Below are 23,245 nucleotides of genomic sequence, written 5' to 3'. Positions count from 1 at the left end.
AATCACATTAAAGATCTAAAATGTCAAGTAACTCTTAACAGGTCTGCATGGATAAAAAGTTCTTCACTGCATACATAAAAATACTATATGGTAGGCCTTAAGATAATATCTGGGAAGTATAGTTCCAAGATAGAATGATACCCCCTAAAAAAAAATTTCCTTGGGAACTGCATAAATGCCCCCTGGACGAAGACAGCTTGGAAGGCTCTCAAGGGAAGATTTTAGATTTTTTGGGGGGGAGGAGCCTAGTATGAAAAGGATAGGGACGTGGTGGTTCAGTGGCTAAGACACTGAGTTTGTCGATCAAAAGGTCGGCAATTCAGTGGTTCAAATCTCTAGTGCCACATAATGGGGTGAGTTCCCGTTACTTGTCCCAGCTTTTGCCAACCTAGCAGTTCAAAAGCATGTAAAAAATGCAAGTAGAAAAAATAGGGACCACCTTTGGTGGGAAGGTAACAGCGTTCCGTGCACCTTTGGCATTTAGTCACATGACTATGGAGACATCTTCTGACAGCGCTGGCTCTTCGGCTTTGAAACAGAAATGAGCACCGCCCCCTACAGTCGGGAACGACTAGCATGTATGTGCGAGGGGAACCTTTACCTTTACCTAATATGAAAAGAATGTTCCTTCATTTAGGCGGGCCCCAAACAATTTATTGTATTATAAGCTATTATCAGCATTAGGAATTGGGACCCCAACGCCATAGAATAATGCATCCATATATCTAACCCTACAGCTAAGGTTTGTAACCGATAAATTAAAAAAGCATTGCTAGAAAGGAACACTTGACAAATCCATGATAAAAAATAGACCCCTCCCCAAAATTAGCTTGGTGAGCTCCTTATGTTAGAGGTATAGACAAGGGAACATTCAGTATTTGTTTTGTTACATCTCCAACAACTGGAAACATCAGGTGCAAAACTTGATGTCTTTGCATTTTTTTCTTCAGACAGTGAAAATTCCAGCAGTCTTCTGCTCAAAGCTGAATCCCTAATCCAGGGGTGTCCAAACTTTTTTGAGTGAGGGCCAAATACAGAAAAAAAGCAAAGGCCCGGGCCACCGGGGGGGGGGGATGGGCGTGGCTTATTTTGGGGTGTGGCTTGGTGGTCATGTGACTGGTGGGTGTGGCTAACTGCTCATGTGACTGAGTGGATGTGGCTATGGGCATAGAAACTACTCAGAGGGCTAAAAAAAGTAATTTTTGACCAGTCCTCACACTTATGACCATCCTCACATTTATGCCCATTGCAGCATTTTTAACAACCATATCACTCATTTCACAACTGCTTCTCTTCACCACGGTTACAAGATAGGGTGCAAAATGTAAAGATAGTTGTAGGTGTGAGGACCAGTCAAAAGTGTGAGGACAGGTCAAAAATAACTTTTCAGCCCTCTGAGTAGTCCCTATGCACAAAATGCTGCAACAGGCATAAATGATGACCGGTCATAAGTGTGAGGACTGGTCAAAAGTGCGATATAGTTTTTGTCTGGAGACATTCTGCACACTTCCCCCCACCAACGCTGTTCGGCCCCTCGCCGCCCTCACCTGTTTCTCGATGCCGGTCTTCTTCTTTTCCGCCAGGGGAGTCCCAGCTGCTTTCTATCAGTCTGCAGGGTGCAAAACTGTCACGCTGGGAGATCCTGCAGCATGCAAAGAAGCCCCCAAGGGTCCCTCGGTTTGGGCACAGGTTTGGGAGCAGAGCCCCCAAAGGGCTTTGAAGCTGCTCCGAGGGGCAGCTGGGGCCCATGTACAGAGTGCGCACAATAGCCTCAAGCCACAAGAGTTTTGCAGCCAGCCAGTCCTTCTCAGAGGCAGACAAAATGAAACAGAAACAAGCCAAGCGGGTGAGAGACACCTTCAAAGGCAAACAAACAAACAAACTTCCCTTTTGGGAAGAGGCAGCTGTGCTAGGAAGGCGGCTGTTCTCCCCTCCGAGGGCCTTGTGGGTCAGCCAGGAGGCTTTGGCCCATTGGAGGAACGACCTGGCAATGCCCCATGGGGCACAGGGGCCACCAGCCGCCAAGCTGCCTTGGGCCCAAAAGACTCTTTGCGAGGAAGGGCTTCATCCCCTTGGGCATCCCGGCATCCCAGGATGTTGCCATCTTCCCCAGCTGTGGCAACACCGCGGGGGTGGGGTGGGGTGGTGGGTCTCTTCGCCTCTCCCAGAGCCTCCTTGGTCACTCAGCTTCCCGGACAAGGCCCCAACTGAGCTGCGCCTTACCAGGCATTCCCACCAACTGAGCTGCATCGCTGGGGAGGGGAGGCGGTGGCTGGAGAGGACAACCCGCCCGCCGCCCACCAGACAGAGGAGGAGGCGGGCGGCGGCAGAGCTTCGGCGCTGCTCCGGGCGCCTTGGCTGGCGCGCGCAGGTAGGCTCTCCAGCGGGTCGGCAGAGCAGGGCTGGACGGGCGGGGAGCGGAGCGGAGGAGGATGGAGGTTGAGCTGCTGAGTGGGCCCGCTGCCGGGCTGCCGAGGTCCCGGGAACGGGACGCTTCTGCTCCCCGGAGAACCTCTGGGTGGGGGGCGGCGAAGGCGGGTTGTCCCTCTCCAGCCACCGCCTCCCCCCCTCCCCCAGCGATGCAGCTCAGTTGGTGGGAATGCCTGGTATGCCCCACCCAGAGGTTCTCCGGGGAGCAGAAGCGTCCCGTTCCCGCCGGGACCCTCGGCAGCCCCGGCAGCGGGGCCCACTCAGCAGCTCAACCCTCCCATCCTCCTCCGCTCCGCTCCCCTGCCCGTCCCGCCCTGCTCTGCCGGCCCGCCCCGAGAGCCTACCTGCGCGGCGCCGCGAGCCGAGGGCGCCTGGAGCAGCGCCGGAAGCTCTGCCGCCCGCCCGCCTCCTCCTCTGTCTGGTGGGCCGGGCTGGAGCCGTGGGCGTCCCGGGCGCCCCCTACAGCCCAGTGGCTGAATGGCCGGCCCGCAGCCCCGGGTGGGCAGGGGTAGCCTCAGCGGAGCCTCCCCGCATCTGCAACCGGGCGAGCGGCGGCTTCCTTGGGGGCCAGGGCGGGGGCCGCACCCCACTGTCCACCGAGAATTCTTCAGACAGTGAAAATTCCAGCAGTCTTCTGCTCAAAGCTGAATCCCTAATCCATACGTTTGTTGATTAGTACCAATTTTGCCAATGGGAAAATTGCATAAAGAGAAGTTTGGAAAAAACAAAAAAAAAATCTGCTTTTTTCCTTAATGCATTATTCTTAGAGAATCGAAGAGGCCTATGAAAACTTGACTTTTCAGTTATGCCAAGGAAGACGAACTCAGTATTTAAGGCAGGAGACCACTATCAAAATGTTTTAGTTTAGATTCTTGCAGTGAACAGGATGCTGGACTGGACTCAGTAGCATTATGACTCCTAATCGTAGGATCCTAAGATGAAACTGGTGGCTCAGCAGACTAAGTCTGTCTGTTATTAACACAGCTGCTTGCAATTACTGCAAGTTCAAGTCCCACCAGGCCCAAGGTTGACTCAGCCTTCCATCCTTTATAAGGTAGGTAAAATGAGGACCCAGATTGTTGGGGGCAATAAAGTTGACTTTGTATATAATATACAAATGGATGAAGACTATTGCTTAACACAGTATAAGCCGCCCTGAGTCTTCGGCGAAGGGCGGGATATAAATTCAAAAAAAAAAAAAAGCAGTGTGCAGCAGCTGCCAAAAAAGCCAACACAGTTCTGGGCTGCATAAACAGAGAGATAGAATCAAGATCACGTGAAGTATTAATACCACTTTATAATGCCTTGATAAGGCCACACTTGGAATATTGCATTCAGTTTTGGTCACCGCGATGTAAAAAAGATGCGGAGACTCTAGAAAGAGTGCAGAGAAGAGCAACAAAGATAATTAGGGGACTGGAGGCTAAAACATATGAAGAGAGGTTGCCGGAACTGGGTATGTCTAGTTTAATGAAAAGAAGAACTAGGGATCACATGATAGCAGTGTTCCAATATCTCAGGGGCTGCCACAAAGAAGAGGGAGTCAAGCTATTCTCCAAAGCACCTGAGGGTAGAACAAGAAGCAATGGGTGGAAAATCAAGGAGAGAAGCAACTTAGAACTAAGGAGAAATTTCCTGACAATTAGAACACTTAATCAGTGGAACCACTTACTTCCAGAAATTGTGAATGCTCCAACACTGGAAATTTTTAAGAAAATGTTGGATAACCATTTGTCTGAAGTGGTGTAGGGTTTTCTGCCTGGGCAGGGGGCTGGACTAGAAGACCTTCAAGGTCCCTTCCAACTCTGTTATTCTATTCTAAACATTTAGACCTGCTTTCCTGTTCCTTCGGGATGGACAGTAACCTCTATTGAAGACTATTTTTGTTAACCAAGAGAGGATAGAAAAGATTGTTTTCTCTTTTCTAAAAAAAACTTGAACTGTAATCTATGCATTACAAAAGGAGATGAATTGGCAGATAAGGCACAATTATTCTAATTGATCCCAGGGCATACAGGCTAAAAAAAAAGAAAGAAAGAAAAGAATGGGCTGTTACTCCTAGTTTCCATGGATTGGTGATACTCCATCCCTTTGTCTATTTTTCTCTAGGAATTTCTTTAATTAGTTTTAGTTCTTTGCTTACTTACCCCCCCTCCACTCCCCTCATTGTAGAAAAGCCATATGCATTAGTGATTGTGGCACAGAGACTATGCCTTTTTTTTTGGTTTTTTTGCTAATGGAAAATATGGTATTTAAATCTGAGCTCCTTTACAGTCTTTGAAAATCCCCTGCTGAGAAATGTGTAAAGACAAAACCAGATGACCTGGACAGCAGTATAATTAATATCAGAAAATACCAGGCCAGCTTTATCCTGAACCAAATGAGAAAATCTGCAACAGATGTTTGCTAAATCATCCAACAATGCCGGCCTCTTAACTTTTAGTAAACTGAACCTCAATTGTTCTATCAAGAGCTTTAAATAAAGGAAGGCAAAGATGATGGCATGGTTAAATAAAAGGAAACATCTTCTGGAAAAATTATTCACATGCGCAGTACGCTATCTTCCCACTCACACAAAGGGACCTGGATAGCGTTGTAAGAGTGTCTTGTTTGAGATGGTATTTAGCAGTGGTTTTAGGATACGCCCTCGCAGTTTTGCTACATACGACCTGAAATGTATATTTTGATATGAAATGCCTTTGTGGATGCAAGCAGCATCAGTGGAATAGGATGAATGTGAGGGATTAATTCTTACTACTCTTAATGAAGTCTTAATGACAATACTATTGTAGGAATTTAGCACCCACCCCCCCTCCTAGAAGAATGAAATATTTTAAAAAATATTTAAAAGGCAGAATATATTTCCCTGGATGACAAATGGAGAAACATGTTTTAAAGACAAAGCAGCTTCCTGACTCCCCCCCACCTTTGTCAATGGGCCATTAAAGCCTCAGCCAAACTCACTCATTTCCCCCCACCTTTGTCAATGGGTCAGAGGTAGAAACTCATTCTCCCCACCTTTGTCAATGGGCCATCATCATCTGCAACATAATAGGACCCATCTAGCAACAGAAACTCACCACATGGCAAGGCTCAGGCAAGCTTGAGGGACAACCTAGAATGTTAGCTAAGACCCCTAGACCACCTGGGAGTTTGACAACCAATCAGGATACTCTTCCTGTGCCCCAGAAAGTTCAAAGCTCAGAAAAAGCATAAAGCCAGGGAGCGCACAGGATCTCATCCCTTTTCTGTTCAGGAACTCAACCCATGTGATCCTGACCACCATTAAACCATCTTTCCAAGCAGCCTCCATGTTTCCAGTGTCTTTGTCCCCACTTGGAACTGAACCCAGATGGATATTTCTTCCAACACTATAAAGCTGGTTTTTTTCAGTAGCATGAAACTCCTATCTGAAGGTAACTGGTGATTTTTTTCTCCCCTTGCAAATAGAGGCTTCAGAGAAAAAACGTTCTTCAAGTCTGGGGTAGTGAAAGAAAGGGTTTCACTACCATTCTTTGTCTGCAAAAATCCTGATAATGATCACTATCTTTGCCAGCAAAATTTTATGTGCACTTTAAAGAACATGCCAAAGTGCAAAAAGCATGTTCAATGCAAATCTATGTTGGCTTTTTGAAGCAGATTATCAGGATTAGGGTGAACCAAGCAATTCCTGCAACTGATTGCAAGTCAGATGATTTTTTTAAAAAATGCATTAAGATGTAAACGATCTTACATTTAACTGCTGTATTTTCCATTGACTTAACAGAAACCTGATGTCTTAAAGCACACAATCGCTTGTGCACAGCCAGCCAACAGAGGGGAAAAATTTGTTTGACCGAACGCAGGGATGGAAAGCTGCAGCAAAATTATAGCAGGTGGGCACTCTGGGATTCCAAACCAAAGGAATGGCAGAAAAGAAATCTATACAGAGCGGCTCCACAACTAGAACCAGATCATCCTCTTTCTGTCTTTCTGTCGTCTTCTTTGCAGCATTTTTAGAGCATCAAAGTCAGGAGCAGAATTTCAAAAGGACCACTTCTTCGTTGTGGAAAGTTGCATTGGCAAGGAAAAAAATCATTGTTCGGAATAAAATAAAATGTAACACCTGAGTTCAAAATGAAAAATGATGGACACAATCTGCAAATATTCCCAAGCAATACAAGTTGCCTTCTTTTCAAAAAAAGAAAAAAGGTGATATAAAAATGAGACATATGAACCCTTCAAGCATCAAATGCCTTGCCATTTTCACTTGCCATTTTCCCTCTATCTCCACACTTGGATTTACAATTCTAAATTTTACCTGAGTCACACCAATAGGTAGTTCGACTGGTTTGCTTAGCTTTTCAAAAGTAGAGACAGCAGCAAAGATAGTCAGTTCAATTTAATCAGGAAGCTTGTTCAACCCTCAACCGAGCAGGTCCAAAGACAAGAAAGCAGTGAGTGGGGGGGGGGGGACAGAAAACAGCCAGCCCCCCCCCTCCCTCCAGGAAAATGTGTAACTTTTTAGAAGATGGGAAGGAACCCAGGAAAACGCAGGCAAGCATAGAGCATTCTCCAATAATTAAAATAAGTTGAAACAGAGGCATTGCCAAAATAGCCTTCAATTCACGGTCCAATTTTGGACTTCTTTCCTTTTGCAGCATCTCAATGCTCTGCAACTTCAGTGCCCTTCTTTTATGTTGTGCTGCCCTTCAAAGCCCAGCTTGGATGATGGAGGATGGAAAGGAGCCCCGGATCTTTCAAATGAGGTCTTTGTTTTAATTTTTGCCTTTAAGCATGGCATTTGGCCAAGAAAGCACTCAGTCGAGTTTCAGCCATGTGACCTTGTACAGTTTGGAGAAGAGCTGCAAATGTGCCTCTCTCCATCTCCCCTTTCCTATATCAGAATAAAAGCATAAGAGGCTTGGTGTTGATAAATGGTTTATTTGTTTGTAAACTGAGTCACTAGAATATGCATGCCCTCTCTGTGCAATTTTCATGAAGTAATCGATTTAAACGCCCCCCCCCTCCAATAATCAATCAGCCTCCCAGAGAGATAGGATTTATAATCAGATTGCAGAGAAATTCAGATTGGGACCCACAGATTATATTAACCCTGATGCTTAATGCTCGTTGTCTTCATCATACAATGATCCAAAAGAAAAATTACATATAGAGCTTTTTTTTTAAAAAAAAGAGTCTTCCATTTCTTACAATCGTTGCCAAGTCCTAGAGATTACACTATATACTCAGCCTTCATCCAGAGCACATTAAAATAAATTTAATTACACAGTCACAAACTGCACTTCGCACAGGCTCAGAGAAAGTGGAATGATGGATGGAGAAGGTAAAGGAGCACTGCTCTGAGATGCTCTTTTCCCAAGATGGCTGTGAAGGGCTTTCTAAGTTCCTTGCAGTTCATGATGGCTAAACACACAGGAAGTCAACAGATGAAAGAATAATCAAATAGAATATAATGACTTCTCTTCCCCCCCCCCATTTTTAATGGGGTACCATTTCTTGTTAGCACTTTAACCATAGCTTTTTTTGGGTAGGGGGGGATTTGCATTTTTAATTCAAAGCTAAATACTATATATTTAGCTGCCTGAATGTATCTGGTTAAAACTTAATCCACTTTTAAGTTCAAAATGGAATCAGGAATAAGTAATTCTGAATAACAATCTTACATCCAGGTACTTATGGCTGCAATCTTAATCTTCAGTTTCATCTAAGTTTGTATTAGTGGCTTATTGTGCTTTATGGTGGAGTTTTAATCAGAAACAGGCTCTCTTTCTTTCCTTCTCTTTTATTTTTTGGTAGAAGAATAAATGTGATTTCTCCTGGGACTTGCAATAGGCAATGCAAAATTCCACCAAATTGCATTATTATTTGAAGTTGAAGTTGTCGATAAGCAGGTAATTGGCCTGTACAGATAGTCCTTGATTTACAACATTTCATTTAGTAATTGTTTGAAGTTAGAACAGCATTGAAAAAAGTGACTTATCACCATTTTTCACACATACGACCATTGAAGCATGCCCTTAGTCATGTGATCAAAATTGAGATGCTTGGCAACTGATTCATATTTATGACGGTTGCAGTGTCTTAGGGCCATGTTGTCTCCTTTTGCGACCTTCTGACTCAGCAAAGTCAATGAGGATTCATTTAAGAACCGTGTTACTAACATCTGCAGTGATTCACTTAACAACTACAGCAAGAAACGTCATTAAAATAGTCACAAAATTCACTTAACAACTGTCTCACTTAGAAATTTTGGGCTCAACTGTGGTCGTAAGTTGAGGACCAGCTATAGTTGCTGGCCACTTCTGTTGGACCTTTCATTATCAGGTTGGTTTTGCCAGATGTTAACTGATCCTCAGTTTTACATCCTTTTGTATGTTAAAGGATTTGGCGACAAGTTGGTCGGATATTCCAGACCAGTCGGCTATTTCAACTCCAAAACATGCAGTTCACCTTCATTTGTTGCTGACCAATTTTTGATCTTCCTTCCCTTTTCTCCACCATTTCTACTGTTATTACGAGTTCTTACATTTTGGCTTCTTTTTTTAATTTGTATCCCTATCCTTTAATCAACCTGCATTTTTGTATTTTTGGAAGGTTATCCGCTAGTTGCGGCCAGAACTGGACTGTTGTTTCTTTGTTAGGGGTTGACTGGTTCATTGCAGTCTCTCTATTGAAGGATTAACAAAAAATGTTTCTGATTCAACGGAAATTGGAGATTCTGCTTATAATGTGCAAGGGGAGCTTTGAATCTGCTGATCTTCTTGCCTACAGCTGTTATTTGCTGCTTTGTTATTTCCAGTGCTTCCTTTAAGCTTCCTTGTTTCTAGGTGATATTTCTTGATCAGATTTTTCCCCCCTTGTTCTTCAGCTTCTTTTCTTTCATCTGTTCTAGCTTACTTGAATCTGGCTTTAGCATGCTGAATTTTAATTTTCCAACTTGATGGCGGTGCACTCTGCATTTTTTCTTGTTTGTTGATTTTGCATTCCAGGTATTCAGCTATAATTGCAGCTGTGCTGTAATTAGTTGGTTTGTTTCTTGAAGTATGAGCAGGTGATTATATTTGTTATTATGGTATTGGCATCTTTTAATACTTGTACTAGTTGTTTCTTTAGAACAAGCTTCAATGCAGGCAATCACGTTCTATTGTTTTTGTGCTGATCTAGATGTCTGACAAAATATGAATGATTGTGAAAACTGTGCAAAGATCCACCTTGGTGCTGCTGCTATCTGCCTCTCTCCCTCTCTCTCATCAACACTGCCTGGGACCAGTTGTGGAAAAAGAAGGAGAACCATTGCAAAACTATGTGTCCCTCTCTTCTTGTCCCTATAGACAGTCCAGAAGGAATCATGAGCAATGGCACCAAAAGTCTCTGAGAAGGGATGGAGGGTAAAAATAGTTGCACCATCCCTGCCCTGGCTCTGCCAGTAGTCATCAAGAAGATACTGGATTTGCCAGAATGAGTTGCCCAACTTCAAAATTATACCACAATACTGTGTGTTTCTATCACACAAAAAAAGGTGATTGCTTTGAGATTGAGACAAATGTTTCCAACAGGATCAACATTTGTAGGGATGGATCAACATGCACTGATTCAGACCTCTTAATTAAGCAAATACTTGGTCATCACAGTACTGTATATATTAACTCATTTTGGTTTTGTAGTTACTGATGTATTTTTTGTTACTTTTTCTCAAGCTTTTGCAAATAGTCTTATGGACCCGATTAATTTTCCCTGAACAGTTGACTGTGGGAAAGGAGTTGTGTATTTTTGTATATTTTGCATAAAATCATTCAGAACTATGATTATGAGGGTGGAAAAGGGACAGCCGGTGGAATTTCACAAGAAAGGCAGTGAATGCTATTTCTGAAGTAAGTGAACCAATTCCTTTGGAAAGATATTTAAAATTCTCGACCAATTCTGTGCAAATACGCAGAATGAAATAACAACTGAAAATATCAAAAACACAATGAACTTGCTTGGTTTTATCAAATAATTGTGTTCTATTTAACCAAACTTGCTTGATTATAAATGGTTGACTTGCTTTTTTCCTATGAACAATGCATCATGTTATAATTTCCCATGTTATATGTGTGGGGGGTATCAACATTTTCAAGTCTTGCACGGCACAAGTGGTTTCCACTGACAAATTCCTGAAGCTATTTTCACCCATGTAGAAGAGAAGAGAGGAAAACCAGATTGGCACCTAGGGCCGCATTTTTAAAAATGCCTTCACTTTTATCTATTATACTTCCTTTGCAGGGAGTAGTAATGAAAACTTACCTGTTGAAGAACAAGTATCAAAATTCAAAAATATGACGAAAGTAAAACAGAAACTCAACTACCTTACTTCTCTTCCATAGCAATACTGCAGCTGGGATAACTGGAACATTTAAGGAGGCATACCAACATTAGTCAAGTCATTACACCCCTGAAGAAGAAGGGGTGTCATGGAATATTAAACTCTCCCTCCTTTGAAGCTGTGAAAGATTGCAAACCAAAAAAAGGTTAGCCCTAATGCAGAGCTTTGGGAAGGCAGTGGTAAAAAGCAGATCAACTTAAAATGTCAAAGCAGCAGCCCAGCAGTAGCAGCAGCAAAAGAATCAAATGAAGCAAAACCACAAATGTGCCACAGACCTGATGGGGGATGAATCGCTGGACGTGGAGGAGGTGGGCAAAGGGCTGGATGGTGCGGAGAACATGGGCCAGGACGGTGAAAGGGGTGACGTTGGACTTGGATTCTGAGGGCTGCAAGACAGAACCAAACAACTTATCAAGACACAGAAAAGCACAGCACCAACAAATACCCCTCTTTGAAGGCAGGACCCAGCAACAATGAGGGCCCCGATAAACCTGTGGAACTAGAAAAAATCCCCAAATGGAAAAATTGCGAGATTATTTAACTGTTGGCGTTGTCAAGGTTCCAGAAAAAACTCTTCTGCATAAAAAAAACTCAGAAGCCGTTGTTTTTCAGAGTTCTTTACTAGCATGAGGAAACTGGCACATGATGAGTGAAGTTCCAAAACTGAATTTCCGGATTCTTTTCCCAGTTATACAAACCCCAAGAGTCCCACCCCCCTGACCCCTTTGATGGTCACATGGTCCCACGTTCTCCCAGTTCATTCGAATATCTTCTTGCCACTCTTCCTGCAGATGTGAACACCATCCGACCTTGACCGCTTGAAGAATGTTACCAAACCCCTCAGCCCCCCTTCTTCCCCTCAGGGGAAAAATGTGGCAGCGTCTGGAACCCTAAAGTCTAGTATGGTTTCCAGGCCTGACAGGCGTCTTGTTTCATTGGAGTCTCTCTATCTCACCCTCAGACCTATTCCCAAACAAGCCTTCCTAGCATTCCATTCTCCTGTTAGACGCTAAGACACGGATGGGCAACTATGGCCCCTTTATGAACTGTGGACTTCAACTCCCAGAATTCCTGAGCCAGCATAACTGGGAGTTGAAGTCCACAGGTCATAAAGGGGCTACAGTTGCCCACCCCTGTGCTAAGAAGATTCTTTCCTGCTGCCTTTGGCAAATAGATCCCAAGGCTCATGGCCATCTCATTTTATCCTGTAACTCATGCATTCTCCTCAGCTCCCCCTGCCCATCTCTTTTATTACAAGTACCCCTCACTGATTACCAGAAAATACTGGTCCTGTTTTTCTACAATTAGCAATCTTTGCAACAACCTGCGTGATACTATGCTCAGGGAAAAAAAGCGAGTATTGTCTGGGTCACAATTCATCGCATGTGAAAATGATTTCCTGTTTACATTTATGGTAAATGAGCCTTGCATGCTGAAAACCCAGAGGGACTTGTTTTTAATAAACAAATAAGTTGGCAGGTGACTCTAAATGGAATAAGGTAACAACAGAAAACTTGCCCCCAATCAAATTCAACCACCACCAGAATACAAATTAAAAACATTGCTCCTTACCCCACAAGTATACATTTGCTAGATTGAGAAATAACTGAGATGAAAAGCTAAAAACACCGCAGAGAATTTTTTTCCTATGCAGACAGATTCACAGATATAAGCTGCGGTACATATTCATAAACCATGTTGATTTAGCTAATGGAAAACATAGTGGTCTTACTGTAATTTTTTTCCTCAAGTCCTTAAAAATGTCAGCTGAGAAATGCATACAGAGACAAGCTGTGCCAAGAGAAGACCAGGATTGTTTCATGTGCTCAGGACATAAATAAGATATTGTAGAAATAAACAGCACTTAGAAGTTCAAGAAGTCACTCCCTATTTAAACGCAAGAAATAGTTTGGAAATATGATCCTTCATGTGCAATAGGATCTTCAGTCCTAGGATTTAGGGCTGTTTCTTTCAGTAATCTGCAGCCACAATGAGTAGTGGCTTAAATGAAATCCTAACAAGTTCCATGGCTTGTTTGGACTGGAGTGAATCTACAAAACTCCTTCAGCATTAATTACTCATGGGCATGTTTTACTGGAAGGGGAGGAGGGCTGAAAACCTGGAAGGACTTGCACATTTCAAATTTCAAATTAATTAGAAAAGTTCTCAAAGAGAAACAGGACATGTGGGTTAAACACAGCCTTTCAGCTCTATATTATTTGCCCTAATGGGGGATGATTATCCAAGCATCCAGTCAATTTGCAGCCCTATGGAGAGATGGTAAAGAAAATTAACTTGGGGCTTTCTGCTTGTAAAATATGTATCCAAGCCTTCTCCCATCCCGTGGAGCACAATAACCTTGCCAAAGCCAAAACATTTTAACACCTGAGGCAGAAATGAATGAAATGAAGAAAAGAAATCCTGCAAGCTGCTCTCCCTTGGGGTGGAGAAAGAATACAGTAGTAAGAAATTAAACTAAGAAATGACTTGCTGCCTGAGGCTACCACATTGCTTTGTGCAACAGCTGAGCTACAGTCTATCCCCTGGCACAATGTGTGGCGGATACAGGAATTTGAAACATGGAAAATCCATCCATTCCTGTTTTCGTGGTCTTTAATGGTGCACATTGAAATGTTCGCCATTACTTAAGGATGTACGTGCTTACTGTCTGTTACCTCATCTAGAAGAAAACTGCCAGCATATCATTCTATTACTGTGTTTTTTTTTGCACGTAAGTTTTATTTAAGTTCTTGATTTTATCACACAAAGTAGAATCTGTTTATAGGAACTGCTGACAGACTGATTAAAATGTTGCAAGAGAAGGAACGCTTCACTTCCTTTGGTTATACCTACAGTCATTCATTCACAGCTGCAACAAATACAGAATAGACAAACTGTACTGAATCTAGGTAATTTTACAACATTCCTGTATATGTGGGTTTTAACAACAAAAAAACTATTAAGGAACCTGTGAAGCATGTTGAGACTATTGAAAATCAACCTGGACTTTCCACCTTTAGTTCAGGCTTACATATCTTAGAAACAAACTCATTAAATTTGAGAAATTAGAATGTCACTGACAGTTTCTCCGCAGAGTTCTGAGCTCCTTTTTCAAGATTGCAGCTGTGGCATATGCTAAAGTCAGAGGAATTTGATTCCTCTGACTTTGGAAAGGGAATTTGATTCCCTTTCCAAAGGGAGAACACATTTTCGAAATACCAGAATGATCACCAAATCAGAGCTGACATTGTAACAGTTAATTCTACGTATGCTGAGTTAGCTATTGGAGAGCTCCTAGGATGTCAAGCTCAGCAAAAGATAATTCATTCAATGATTTAAGGTGCATATATATTGCTTCCTAGGAGTGTTTTGGCACAAGTTTATTTAAAAAAATTAAAATGACTCAAATAGAAATTTACAAATGTTGCACATTCCATGTTAACAGAGGCCAGAAACTGCAGTTGAATCTCTTATCGCTGTTCTTGGTTTGGCCTGCATTCAAACATTTCGCTATGAAAGCAATATGTAAATATGTGCCCAAAGCTGAGCTATTTAGTTCTGAATAATATTTAACCCACTAAATTCTTATCTCAGGCAAATCAACAGTTACAGAAAAATACTCTTCATACCATCAAGCTCTTTGCTCCATTTAGCACCTTGGATTTTGCACACCCTCATTATCACTGTATACATAATACATACCCAAACACGCCCATGATTCTTTCTAGTAGACTCCACGAAAAATCTCAACGGACAATAATTATATAATGCTTTCTATTTAGACACAGTATGGATTGCTTCTTACTATATGGTACCAACTGTCGCTGTATCTTGAGAAATAATTCATATGTACAAAGGAAATTAAGCCCTGTCCAGTTATTTGCTCCTACATCACTATCACTCACTGCAACCTCAATTCTACAAAATGGTTTCTGCACAAAGTTAACAGTTGGGTGGGAGCCATTTTAGATAGCCCTGAGCTGAAAGCTGGACTATGTATCTGTTTGATGCCATTTCTTTTGAAAACTTTCACTCCTCCTTATCCTCAATAGTCCTCTACTTCATTTACTAATATCTTTTAAACTTAATGGCTCTACTGATCCAGACAATTTTATTTCTGATGGAACAGCACTATCTCTGATCCAGTGTAACAAAGTGTAGTGTAGTGTAATCCAATCCAGTCTACTAGCACTGATGATGTTACCTAGTTTGGGAATGAAATGTCTGAAAGAAAATAACCAATAACCAAGCTCAGAGACTACCAAGGACCCCTCATTTCAATCCTGACCTACAAATATTCTCCTTTATTGGTACCAATCCAGTCTAGTCCAATCCAGTCCAGTCAAATCCGATCCAATCCAATCCAATCCAACCCAAGGTTATTAAGTCATGTGAATGAAAAGACTCCTTCCAAAATAAAAGTAACTGATACATTAGATTTGCTAATGATAACTTTCAATAATTTCATTACACATCCTACTTTTGAAGCAAATGCAAACTTTGGAGTGTGTTTGGCCAAGCCATAGCTTCAAGTTATCTGCTACTAATAGCTTTATTGGAAGAAAAAAAATTGAAAATGGTACCTGAACACTGGAAATTATTCCTATTAAAATATGATAACCATTGGGGCCAGATAATAAGCAATATTAGATGAAAAGCTACAGCTTTCTGAATAATAGAATTGCTTACATCCAATAACTGCCTTCTTTTCGCTAGATAAAAAAATATCATGGATATCTTTTAAAATACACTTTATAGGAACCAGAAGACAACATGATGCCTAAGTTTTATATGGATTTCTCTGTCTTCCTGTGGAATTCGAGGAAATGGACAGTGTGAAAGGAGCTGATGGCTTCTTTCCAGTTTTCTTGTGGGAAAGTATCCTCATCATAAAAAAAGCAGCTCATAATTTGGCACCAGAAGAGCATTCTTGACCAGATTAGAACAGTTTTTTTAATATAAGTTGTAGTTCATGGCCAAACTTGCTTTACATAGGGGGTCTATTCAAGAAAGACCGTAACCGCTACCTCAGAGAAATATAGAATCAAAGAAAGCAATGGAATAAGTAGTATAGTGCAGATAAAAAATGAAAACTAGACTGAGTGAATTTTGCAAGTCAAACTTTTTTTAAAAATGAAAGAACAGTTTTAGCACAAAATCATTCTAACAAAAGCAACTATGTCCTGCCATGCCTGTCTCTACATGCTTCATTTTCCTTCATGAATGGAAAAACGAAAGCTACCCATTAGTCTCTTTTAGAGCAGTTTTGCAAAGCAACAATTGCTCAAAATAGAATCTCCCATTCTTGATCCATGGATGTCCAAAAAATAGTCCTCTGAAGTAAATAGTCCTCCATGTTCCCCAGCCATTCTCTGTTCATTGCCTCAGCCTCATTTTCTCACATTCCATAACCATAATCTCACCCGCTGATTGTCCCTGAAGGCAGGGACAATACACATGTGCAAGACCTTCAATAATAAACTGGTCAAAGCCTGCTTGCCATATTAGCCTCTGACTTCCCATCTTCATCAGAGTTCAGTTGCCATCTCAGCCTTGCCTCAAATTATAGATAAATCCATAATCTTGGCTTAAATTTGGGGCACAGGCCATGCATAAGACATAAAGAAATGTGACTATCATTATCATTTAACAGTTTAAAAAAAAAGAAATCCCCAGGCTCTAAAAGATGAAAACACAACAAGTTTAATTGTAGTTTCTGAATTTTTATGTAGTGGCTCATCATTAACTTGAAGAATCACTGTGCTGAAGCAATGGTCAGCAAAATTCAGAAAATGAAACGTACTTGCAACTGCAAGGAAATGAACAGGATTGTGTCAGAACAAATGTTCTGAGTGAACAAATTCACTGCCAAGGAACCAAATCAGAAAGCAAAAGGGATACCAATGTCAATCAACTGCATTAAATAGAAGTATGCAAATATCCTAATTGTATATATAATTGTATACATACAAAAGATTCCCCATTTAGTCATTACAAGTTGACTTCTCAGATAATAATAGTACTAATATTAGATTTATTCCTTTCTCCTAAATATTAATTTGGCCTAAATTTAATTAATTTCATCTCGATCAATGCTGCTCCTTTAAAACCAAATATGTGGCTTTAAATTGCTTACATGCTTTACAATACATTGATTTTTTTAATCAGCTTTCAAGTAAGATAAAAAGAGCAAGTCTATTTAATACATTTGATAGATTTATTTTCTTCAACATCCAATGCAAAATATGCACAGTGATCTTTATCCTCTTCCATTTGTCAATGAAAATACTTTCCTCATCTCTTAATTCTAGGCTAGGATGGGAGGAGGTGGGATAGCACTGTTGCATAGCTTTGTGAGAATCATGAATATGGAAATCAAATATGGAGATTCTCAGTTATCCAGGTCATGGTTGTCCCAAAAGTGTTTTATTTTCAAAAGTAACTGGACTCACTTCTCCAGTTATTGTACCTTTCCTTGAGAAATGTTCTCAAGGAAAAACAAAGTCCAGTTGCGTTTTGGGGGAAAAAAAAACTTTTGGGACAAATATATGATACCACAAATGAACACAAAGAAATAATTCAATATTTCTACTTTATCGATCATGGATTGACTGTATTGATTAATATCTGGAAATCTCATCATTAATAAATGATATTAATTATTTGGAAATATTAATGTGGGCAAGGATGCAATCTCTTTACCTTGAAAAAATGTACCATTTGTTGTCCCTAGAAGAGTACGTAAATCTTTTAGAAATGCAGATGCACACATGCCTACTGGTGTCCCATTTCTCTAAGATGCTAAAAAAGTAAAAATGTCTCTATGACTGGTCTGAATGTTCGTGTCCCTCTTGCTTTATCTTTTCTTTTGATGGTAATGAATTTATACCACTACCTCTGTAACCTCATTCACCTGAGTACTTTTTTAATTTCCTTTTCCAGAAGAAGGTACACTCAGCAGATTTAATGAGGTTGGCCAGGATACCCAGGTGCAGTTGTTGAAGTCCAGCATTTTTTTAAAATGGAAAATTATCTGAACATGCACGCTTTCGAGAAAGCAGCAACTGTATACAAAAATGGACAAAGATTTCTTCTGGGACGGTGACTGACAAAAGTAAGATTAGATTAATATGACAAGAGCACTGAAGTGGAACAGCCTAAGCCTAGATTTACGTCAACTGAAATTACAAATACTAAATATGGAAAAAGGAAAGTGTGGGAGGCTTTTTCTTTTTTTGAGTGCAGGGAAAATGCATTTATTGCCTTGAAGGATAAGAAGAACCCTGGTGGACTGGACAAAGGAAAGTTATCCTGACTTCAGCATTGTCAAGCTAAATATTCCCAGAAAGGGTACAAGCAGAGCAGGCAGGACGGCAATAGAGCTTGGCTCCTGCCTTCCTAGACAAGTGCTGTGAAAAACTATGAAAGAAAAGCAGATACAAATGCGGATTCAAATGGAAATTACAATAATATTCAAACAGTCAACAAAATACATTTCAATAGCATTTTCATGAAAGCCAGCTCTTCAAGCCCTTCCTCTTCCTCATAAAATTCATTTCTGTCTTCTGTCATTCTGTTTTTAACTGTTTAATGGTTAAATTACAGACAGTCTTTGACTTATGACCACAACTGAGCTGAAAATTTAAGTTGCTAAGTGAGTTTTGCCCCATTTTACTTTCTTGCCACAGATGTTAAATGAATCATTGCAGTTGTTACGTTAGTAACATTAAGTGAATCTTCCCCATTGACTTTGCTTATCAGAAGGTCGCAAAAGCTGAACACATGATCCTGGGACGCTGCAACCATCATAAATATGAACCAATTGCCAAGCACCAGAAATTTGATCATGTGACCATGAGGATGCTGCAAGGGTCGTAAGTGTGAAAAGTGGTCATAAGTCTCTTTTTTCAGTGCCGTTGTAACTTGGAACAGTTACTTAATGTAGGTTGAGAACTGCCCCTGTATTGATAATAGAATAGAATAGAATAGAATAGAATAGAATAGAATAGAATAGAATAGAATAGAATTCTTTATTGGCCAAGTGTGACACAAGGAATTTGTCTTGGTGCATATGCTCTCAGTGTACATAGAAAGAAAAGATATGTTCATCAAGAATCATAAAGTACAACACTTAATGATAGTCCTAGGGTACAAATAAGCAATCAAATCATATTAGGAAACAGTCAAAATAAATCTAAAGGATACCAACAACTAGGTTACAGTCATACAGTCATAAGTAGGAGGAGATAGGAGATAGGAACGATGAGAAGATTAATAGTAATGCAGACTTAGTAAATAGTTTGACAGTGTTGAGGGAATTATTTGTTTACCAGAGTGATGGCCTTTGGGGGAAAAACTGTTCTTGTGTTTAGTTGTTCTGGTGTGCAGTGCTCTATAGCGTCATTTTGAGTGTAGGAGTTGAAACAATTTATGTTCAGGATGCGAGGGGTCTGTAAATATTTTCACAGCCCTCTTTTTGATTTGTACAGTATACAGGTCCTGTATACTGCACTGTTTTGTTTTAACTGTATATGCTGTCCAGAGTCACATGCAAGTGAGATGGGCAGCTGTATAAATCCAATAATTTCTTTAAAAATAAACAAGTCATTAGCTGAAGCAAAATGAGAAAATAATCGACCTATCAAACACTGATGGCCAACCCTCCTTTCTCCGTTATTTTAAAAGCAAAAATAAAAATAGCAACCACAGCAACAAAAAGCCCTTGGCTGTGTGAGCTGCACATATGGTGCTGGGCATATGTAAGAATGACTACATAATTGAGTTATGCTAGCAGATCTAACAAGTCAAGACTTTGTCCACTTAGGAGATACTACAGTTCAGAGTATGTAAATAATGTATATGCATACATTGTGTTTAGCATCTACGCAAGCCTATTCGTGCCCTCTAATGGAACGAACGTGTCATGATCACTCAAATACAAGTTGGTCTGTGCTAAAGGAGAATGCAGAGGGCTTTCTAATTTTAGGTTATTAGCAAACAAATCAAAAGAGCATTCATCTGGAAACTGCTGCTATTTTCTTTTTCACTAGAAACATGCATTTTCCTCCAAAGATGGTAGTATGGAAGTTTTTCCTGTTCTCTTGACAAAAAAGGCATTGTTAGAAAGGGAAATGAGTAATCTAACGTTGTTGAATCAAACACACCTCGAAGATGAAAAAGAAGACTATTCCACATGTCCAAGATTGGGACACAAATCACATGAAGATAGTATCAACACAAATTGGGGAGGATGGCCACTTGCAGATCCTATAATGACCGATACAGCTTAGAAATGTAATCTAAAAGAATTACCTATGGAATGAAGCCAACATAATCTCCTGACTTAATCATGTTAACATTATGAAGAACGTGTTAGGCATTTAATATTTAAGTATTAAATATTGCTCACCAAGACCCAGATTCAAGAGACAAAAACTGTATCATAATGAGAGACCATGTTAAAAGACATTTGGAATGGCCAGGAGCCTAATTTTGACGATTTTTGAGAGAGCTGTTTCTCAAAACTTCAGCGATCGTTATATCCTATGAAGTACACACTGCTATTGTCTCCACTTAGGATAAATTAGGGAAACAAGAGTTACCCATGGAATCTTATTTAACCATTGTTTCCCATTCAGATATCATTTTCTAGGTAGGACTGGATTTCATCCTGCACATTTAAAATTGGTTCCAAAACTGCAGAAAAACCAATGTTTCATGCTTTCAAGGAATATCCTTTGCACACTTAGAATACAAACTTTTAGATTTGGATCTTGTAGAGTTCTAAGATAATCAATATCATATTAAAGGAGTAATATACAGTATGTAGAATTATCTTACCTGGAGGCTCATTACACACAAAGTTTTAGTAACTTTGCAATATACCATTGCAAAACTTGACCAAATAATAATAATAATAATAATAATAATAATAATAATAATAATAATAATAATAATAATAATAATAATAATAATAAAAAAGCTCTACTTTGCCGGTGATATGAAAGAGCCAAAAGTTGCGGAATTAATTGGCTCAGTACAAGTACAGATAGTCCTCAAGTGATGATATCAATTGGGATTGGCATGGTCATTAAACATAAGAAGACTTGTCCACATTGTTTAGTGACAGCAACCCCAGGCAGTCCTAGATGTCATCATAACGCCATGATGTGCAAATTGTTAAGCGGGAAGAGATGGGAGTCCCAGGTAAAGAGCACAAGGGTGCCATGCAGGAGTAGAGGGAAACCTTGGATGGGGTGGGGCAGGACAGGGCGTGCATGAGACAGACGAACATCCACACTAGCTGAATAGTGTTTTGACTCAGTGGTACATGACAAACTTCTCCTAAAACTAAAATCCTACGGCATCTCCGGACCCCTCCACAATTGGATAACAGCGTTCCTGTCAAACAGACAACAAGTGGTCAAAATAGGCAGTGCCCTATCAAATCCTGTTCCTGTCGATAGCGGCGTTCCCCAAGGCAGTGTTCTTGGACCAACACTCTTCATATTATACATTAATGATCTCTGTGACCATATTAAAAGTAATTGTGTTCTCTTCGTTGACGATGTTAATCTATTCAACACTACCAACAATACAGCTACCCTTCAAAAAGACCTTGACTTTGTGTCAGAATGGTCAAAAACTTGGCAACTCCAAATCTCAGCCAGCAAATGCTCTGTCTTACACATTGGAAAAAAGAATCTAAACACTAAATACAAACTCGATGGACATTACCTTATAGATGACCTCCACCCTGTTAAAGACCTTGGAGTTTTCATATCCAATGATCTAAGTGCCAAAGCCCACTGCAACTACATCGCAAAAAAGGCTTTAAGAGTTGTAAACCTAATCTTACGTAGCTTCTTCTCCAGAAGCACTACACTACTAACCAGAGCATATAAAACATTTGCTAGACCAATTCTTGAATACAGCTCGCCTGTCTGGAACCCATACCACATTTCAGACATCAATACAATTGAACGTGTCCAGAAATACTTTACAAGAAGAGTTCTCCACTCCTCTGAATACAACAAAATACCTTATGCCATCAGACTTGAAATCCTGGGTTTAGAAAATGTAGAACTCCGCCGCCTTCGACAGGACCTGTGTTTAACTCATAGAATCATCTATTGCAATTGTTGTGTCTTGCCCGCCCTCAGAGCAGCCAGGGCCTTCTTACCTGCTCCCGAACACTGAGGAATGTATGCCTCCCGGCCCCAGCCCTGACTCCATGCCCAGGCAAACGGAGCAGCTAGACCCCTCCCCCTCCTCCACAGCATGTGAGCCTGAGGAGGGTTTATTCCCAACAGCTGATTGGAGTAATCCTCGCATCAGAAGATTGGATAGGCGGAGGCAACAGAGGGAAGGGAGGGGCAGGCCTTAATGAGTGCTGAGTCATGGAGCCACACCCCATGGCCTATATAAAGGATCTACTTTCTGGCAGTCTCTGAGTCAGGCAAAAGTCAAACTTATCTTGCTGAAGTCACTTACTTGTCTCCTGCCTGCTCTGAGGACTTTGCTAGGACTTTGGGCAGAGCTGCAGAGGCAAGCCTGATTCGGATTTCCCTGACCCAGCTGTCAGCGGAGGAGTGGGACACGACAGCAATGTCCTTCCTGTCGAAGACTACTTCAGCTTCAATCACAACAATACAAGAGCAAACAATAGATTTAAACTTAATGTTAACCGCTTCAATCTTTACTGCAGAAAATATGACTTCTGTAATAGAGTTATTAATGCTTGGAACAAACTACCTGACTCTGTGGTCTCTTCTCAGAATCCCCAAAGCTTCAACCAAAAACTGTCTACTATTGACCTCACCCCATTCCTAAGAGGTCTGTAAAGGGCGTGCATAAGAGTACAAGCGTGCCTACCGTTCCTGTCCTATTGTTTCCTTTCATTATATCCAATTAATATAGTTATTACATACTTATGCTTATATATATGCTTATATGTTATATAGTTATTTTCATACTTATGCTTATATATACTGTTGTGACAAAATAAATATAAAATAAAAATAAAAATAAAAATAAAAATAGAAGCACAGGGAGGGAATGTTGTGTGTGATAAAAAAAGCAGAAGCGGCTTACTGAAGCAACTTGTGACCTTTCTTGTCGGCTTCCCCGTTATCTTTGCTTCTGGGGAGCCAGCAGGAAAGGTTGCAAAAGGCGATCGTATAACCGTGGCTCCCTGCAATGTCATAATTGTGAGCTGAGCACCAGAGTGCCCAGATTGTGATCATATGAATGAGGGGGTATTGCAGTGACCGGAACTTTGAGGACTAGTTGTAAATAGATTAATGCTATATCTATGTATAATCTTGTTTTTATCTTACTATGTGGAGGGGAACCAACCACATTATGTACAACATTCTTGCTTTGTGTGAGAAAGAAATACTTGTATTAAATACGGGTAGTCCTTGGGTGACGACCATTTGTTCAGTGAAA

General features: G+C 40.8%; 1 protein-coding gene across 2 annotated transcripts in view; it reads right to left on the bottom strand.

Moving 5' to 3' along the window:
* Positions 1-23,245, bottom strand: part of ARHGAP26 (Rho GTPase activating protein 26) — a 285,303-nt gene that overhangs the window by 16,704 nt on the left and 245,354 nt on the right. The window contains exon 21 of one of the 2 annotated variants that reach the window (XM_058171506.1): positions 11,071-11,181. The exons of the other annotated variant lie outside the window; for it this stretch is intronic. Coding sequence (XP_058027489.1) covers positions 11,071-11,181 — 111 coding nt within the window. The remainder of the gene's footprint in view (positions 1-11,070; positions 11,182-23,245) is intronic. 2 annotated transcript variants of the gene reach the window in all.

Source organism: Ahaetulla prasina, chromosome 2, assembly GCF_028640845.1.
Source record: "Ahaetulla prasina isolate Xishuangbanna chromosome 2, ASM2864084v1, whole genome shotgun sequence".
In the NCBI taxonomy this organism is placed as follows: Eukaryota; Metazoa; Chordata; class Lepidosauria; order Squamata; family Colubridae; genus Ahaetulla; species Ahaetulla prasina.
This window is presented reverse-complemented; position numbering and strand designations above follow the sequence as displayed.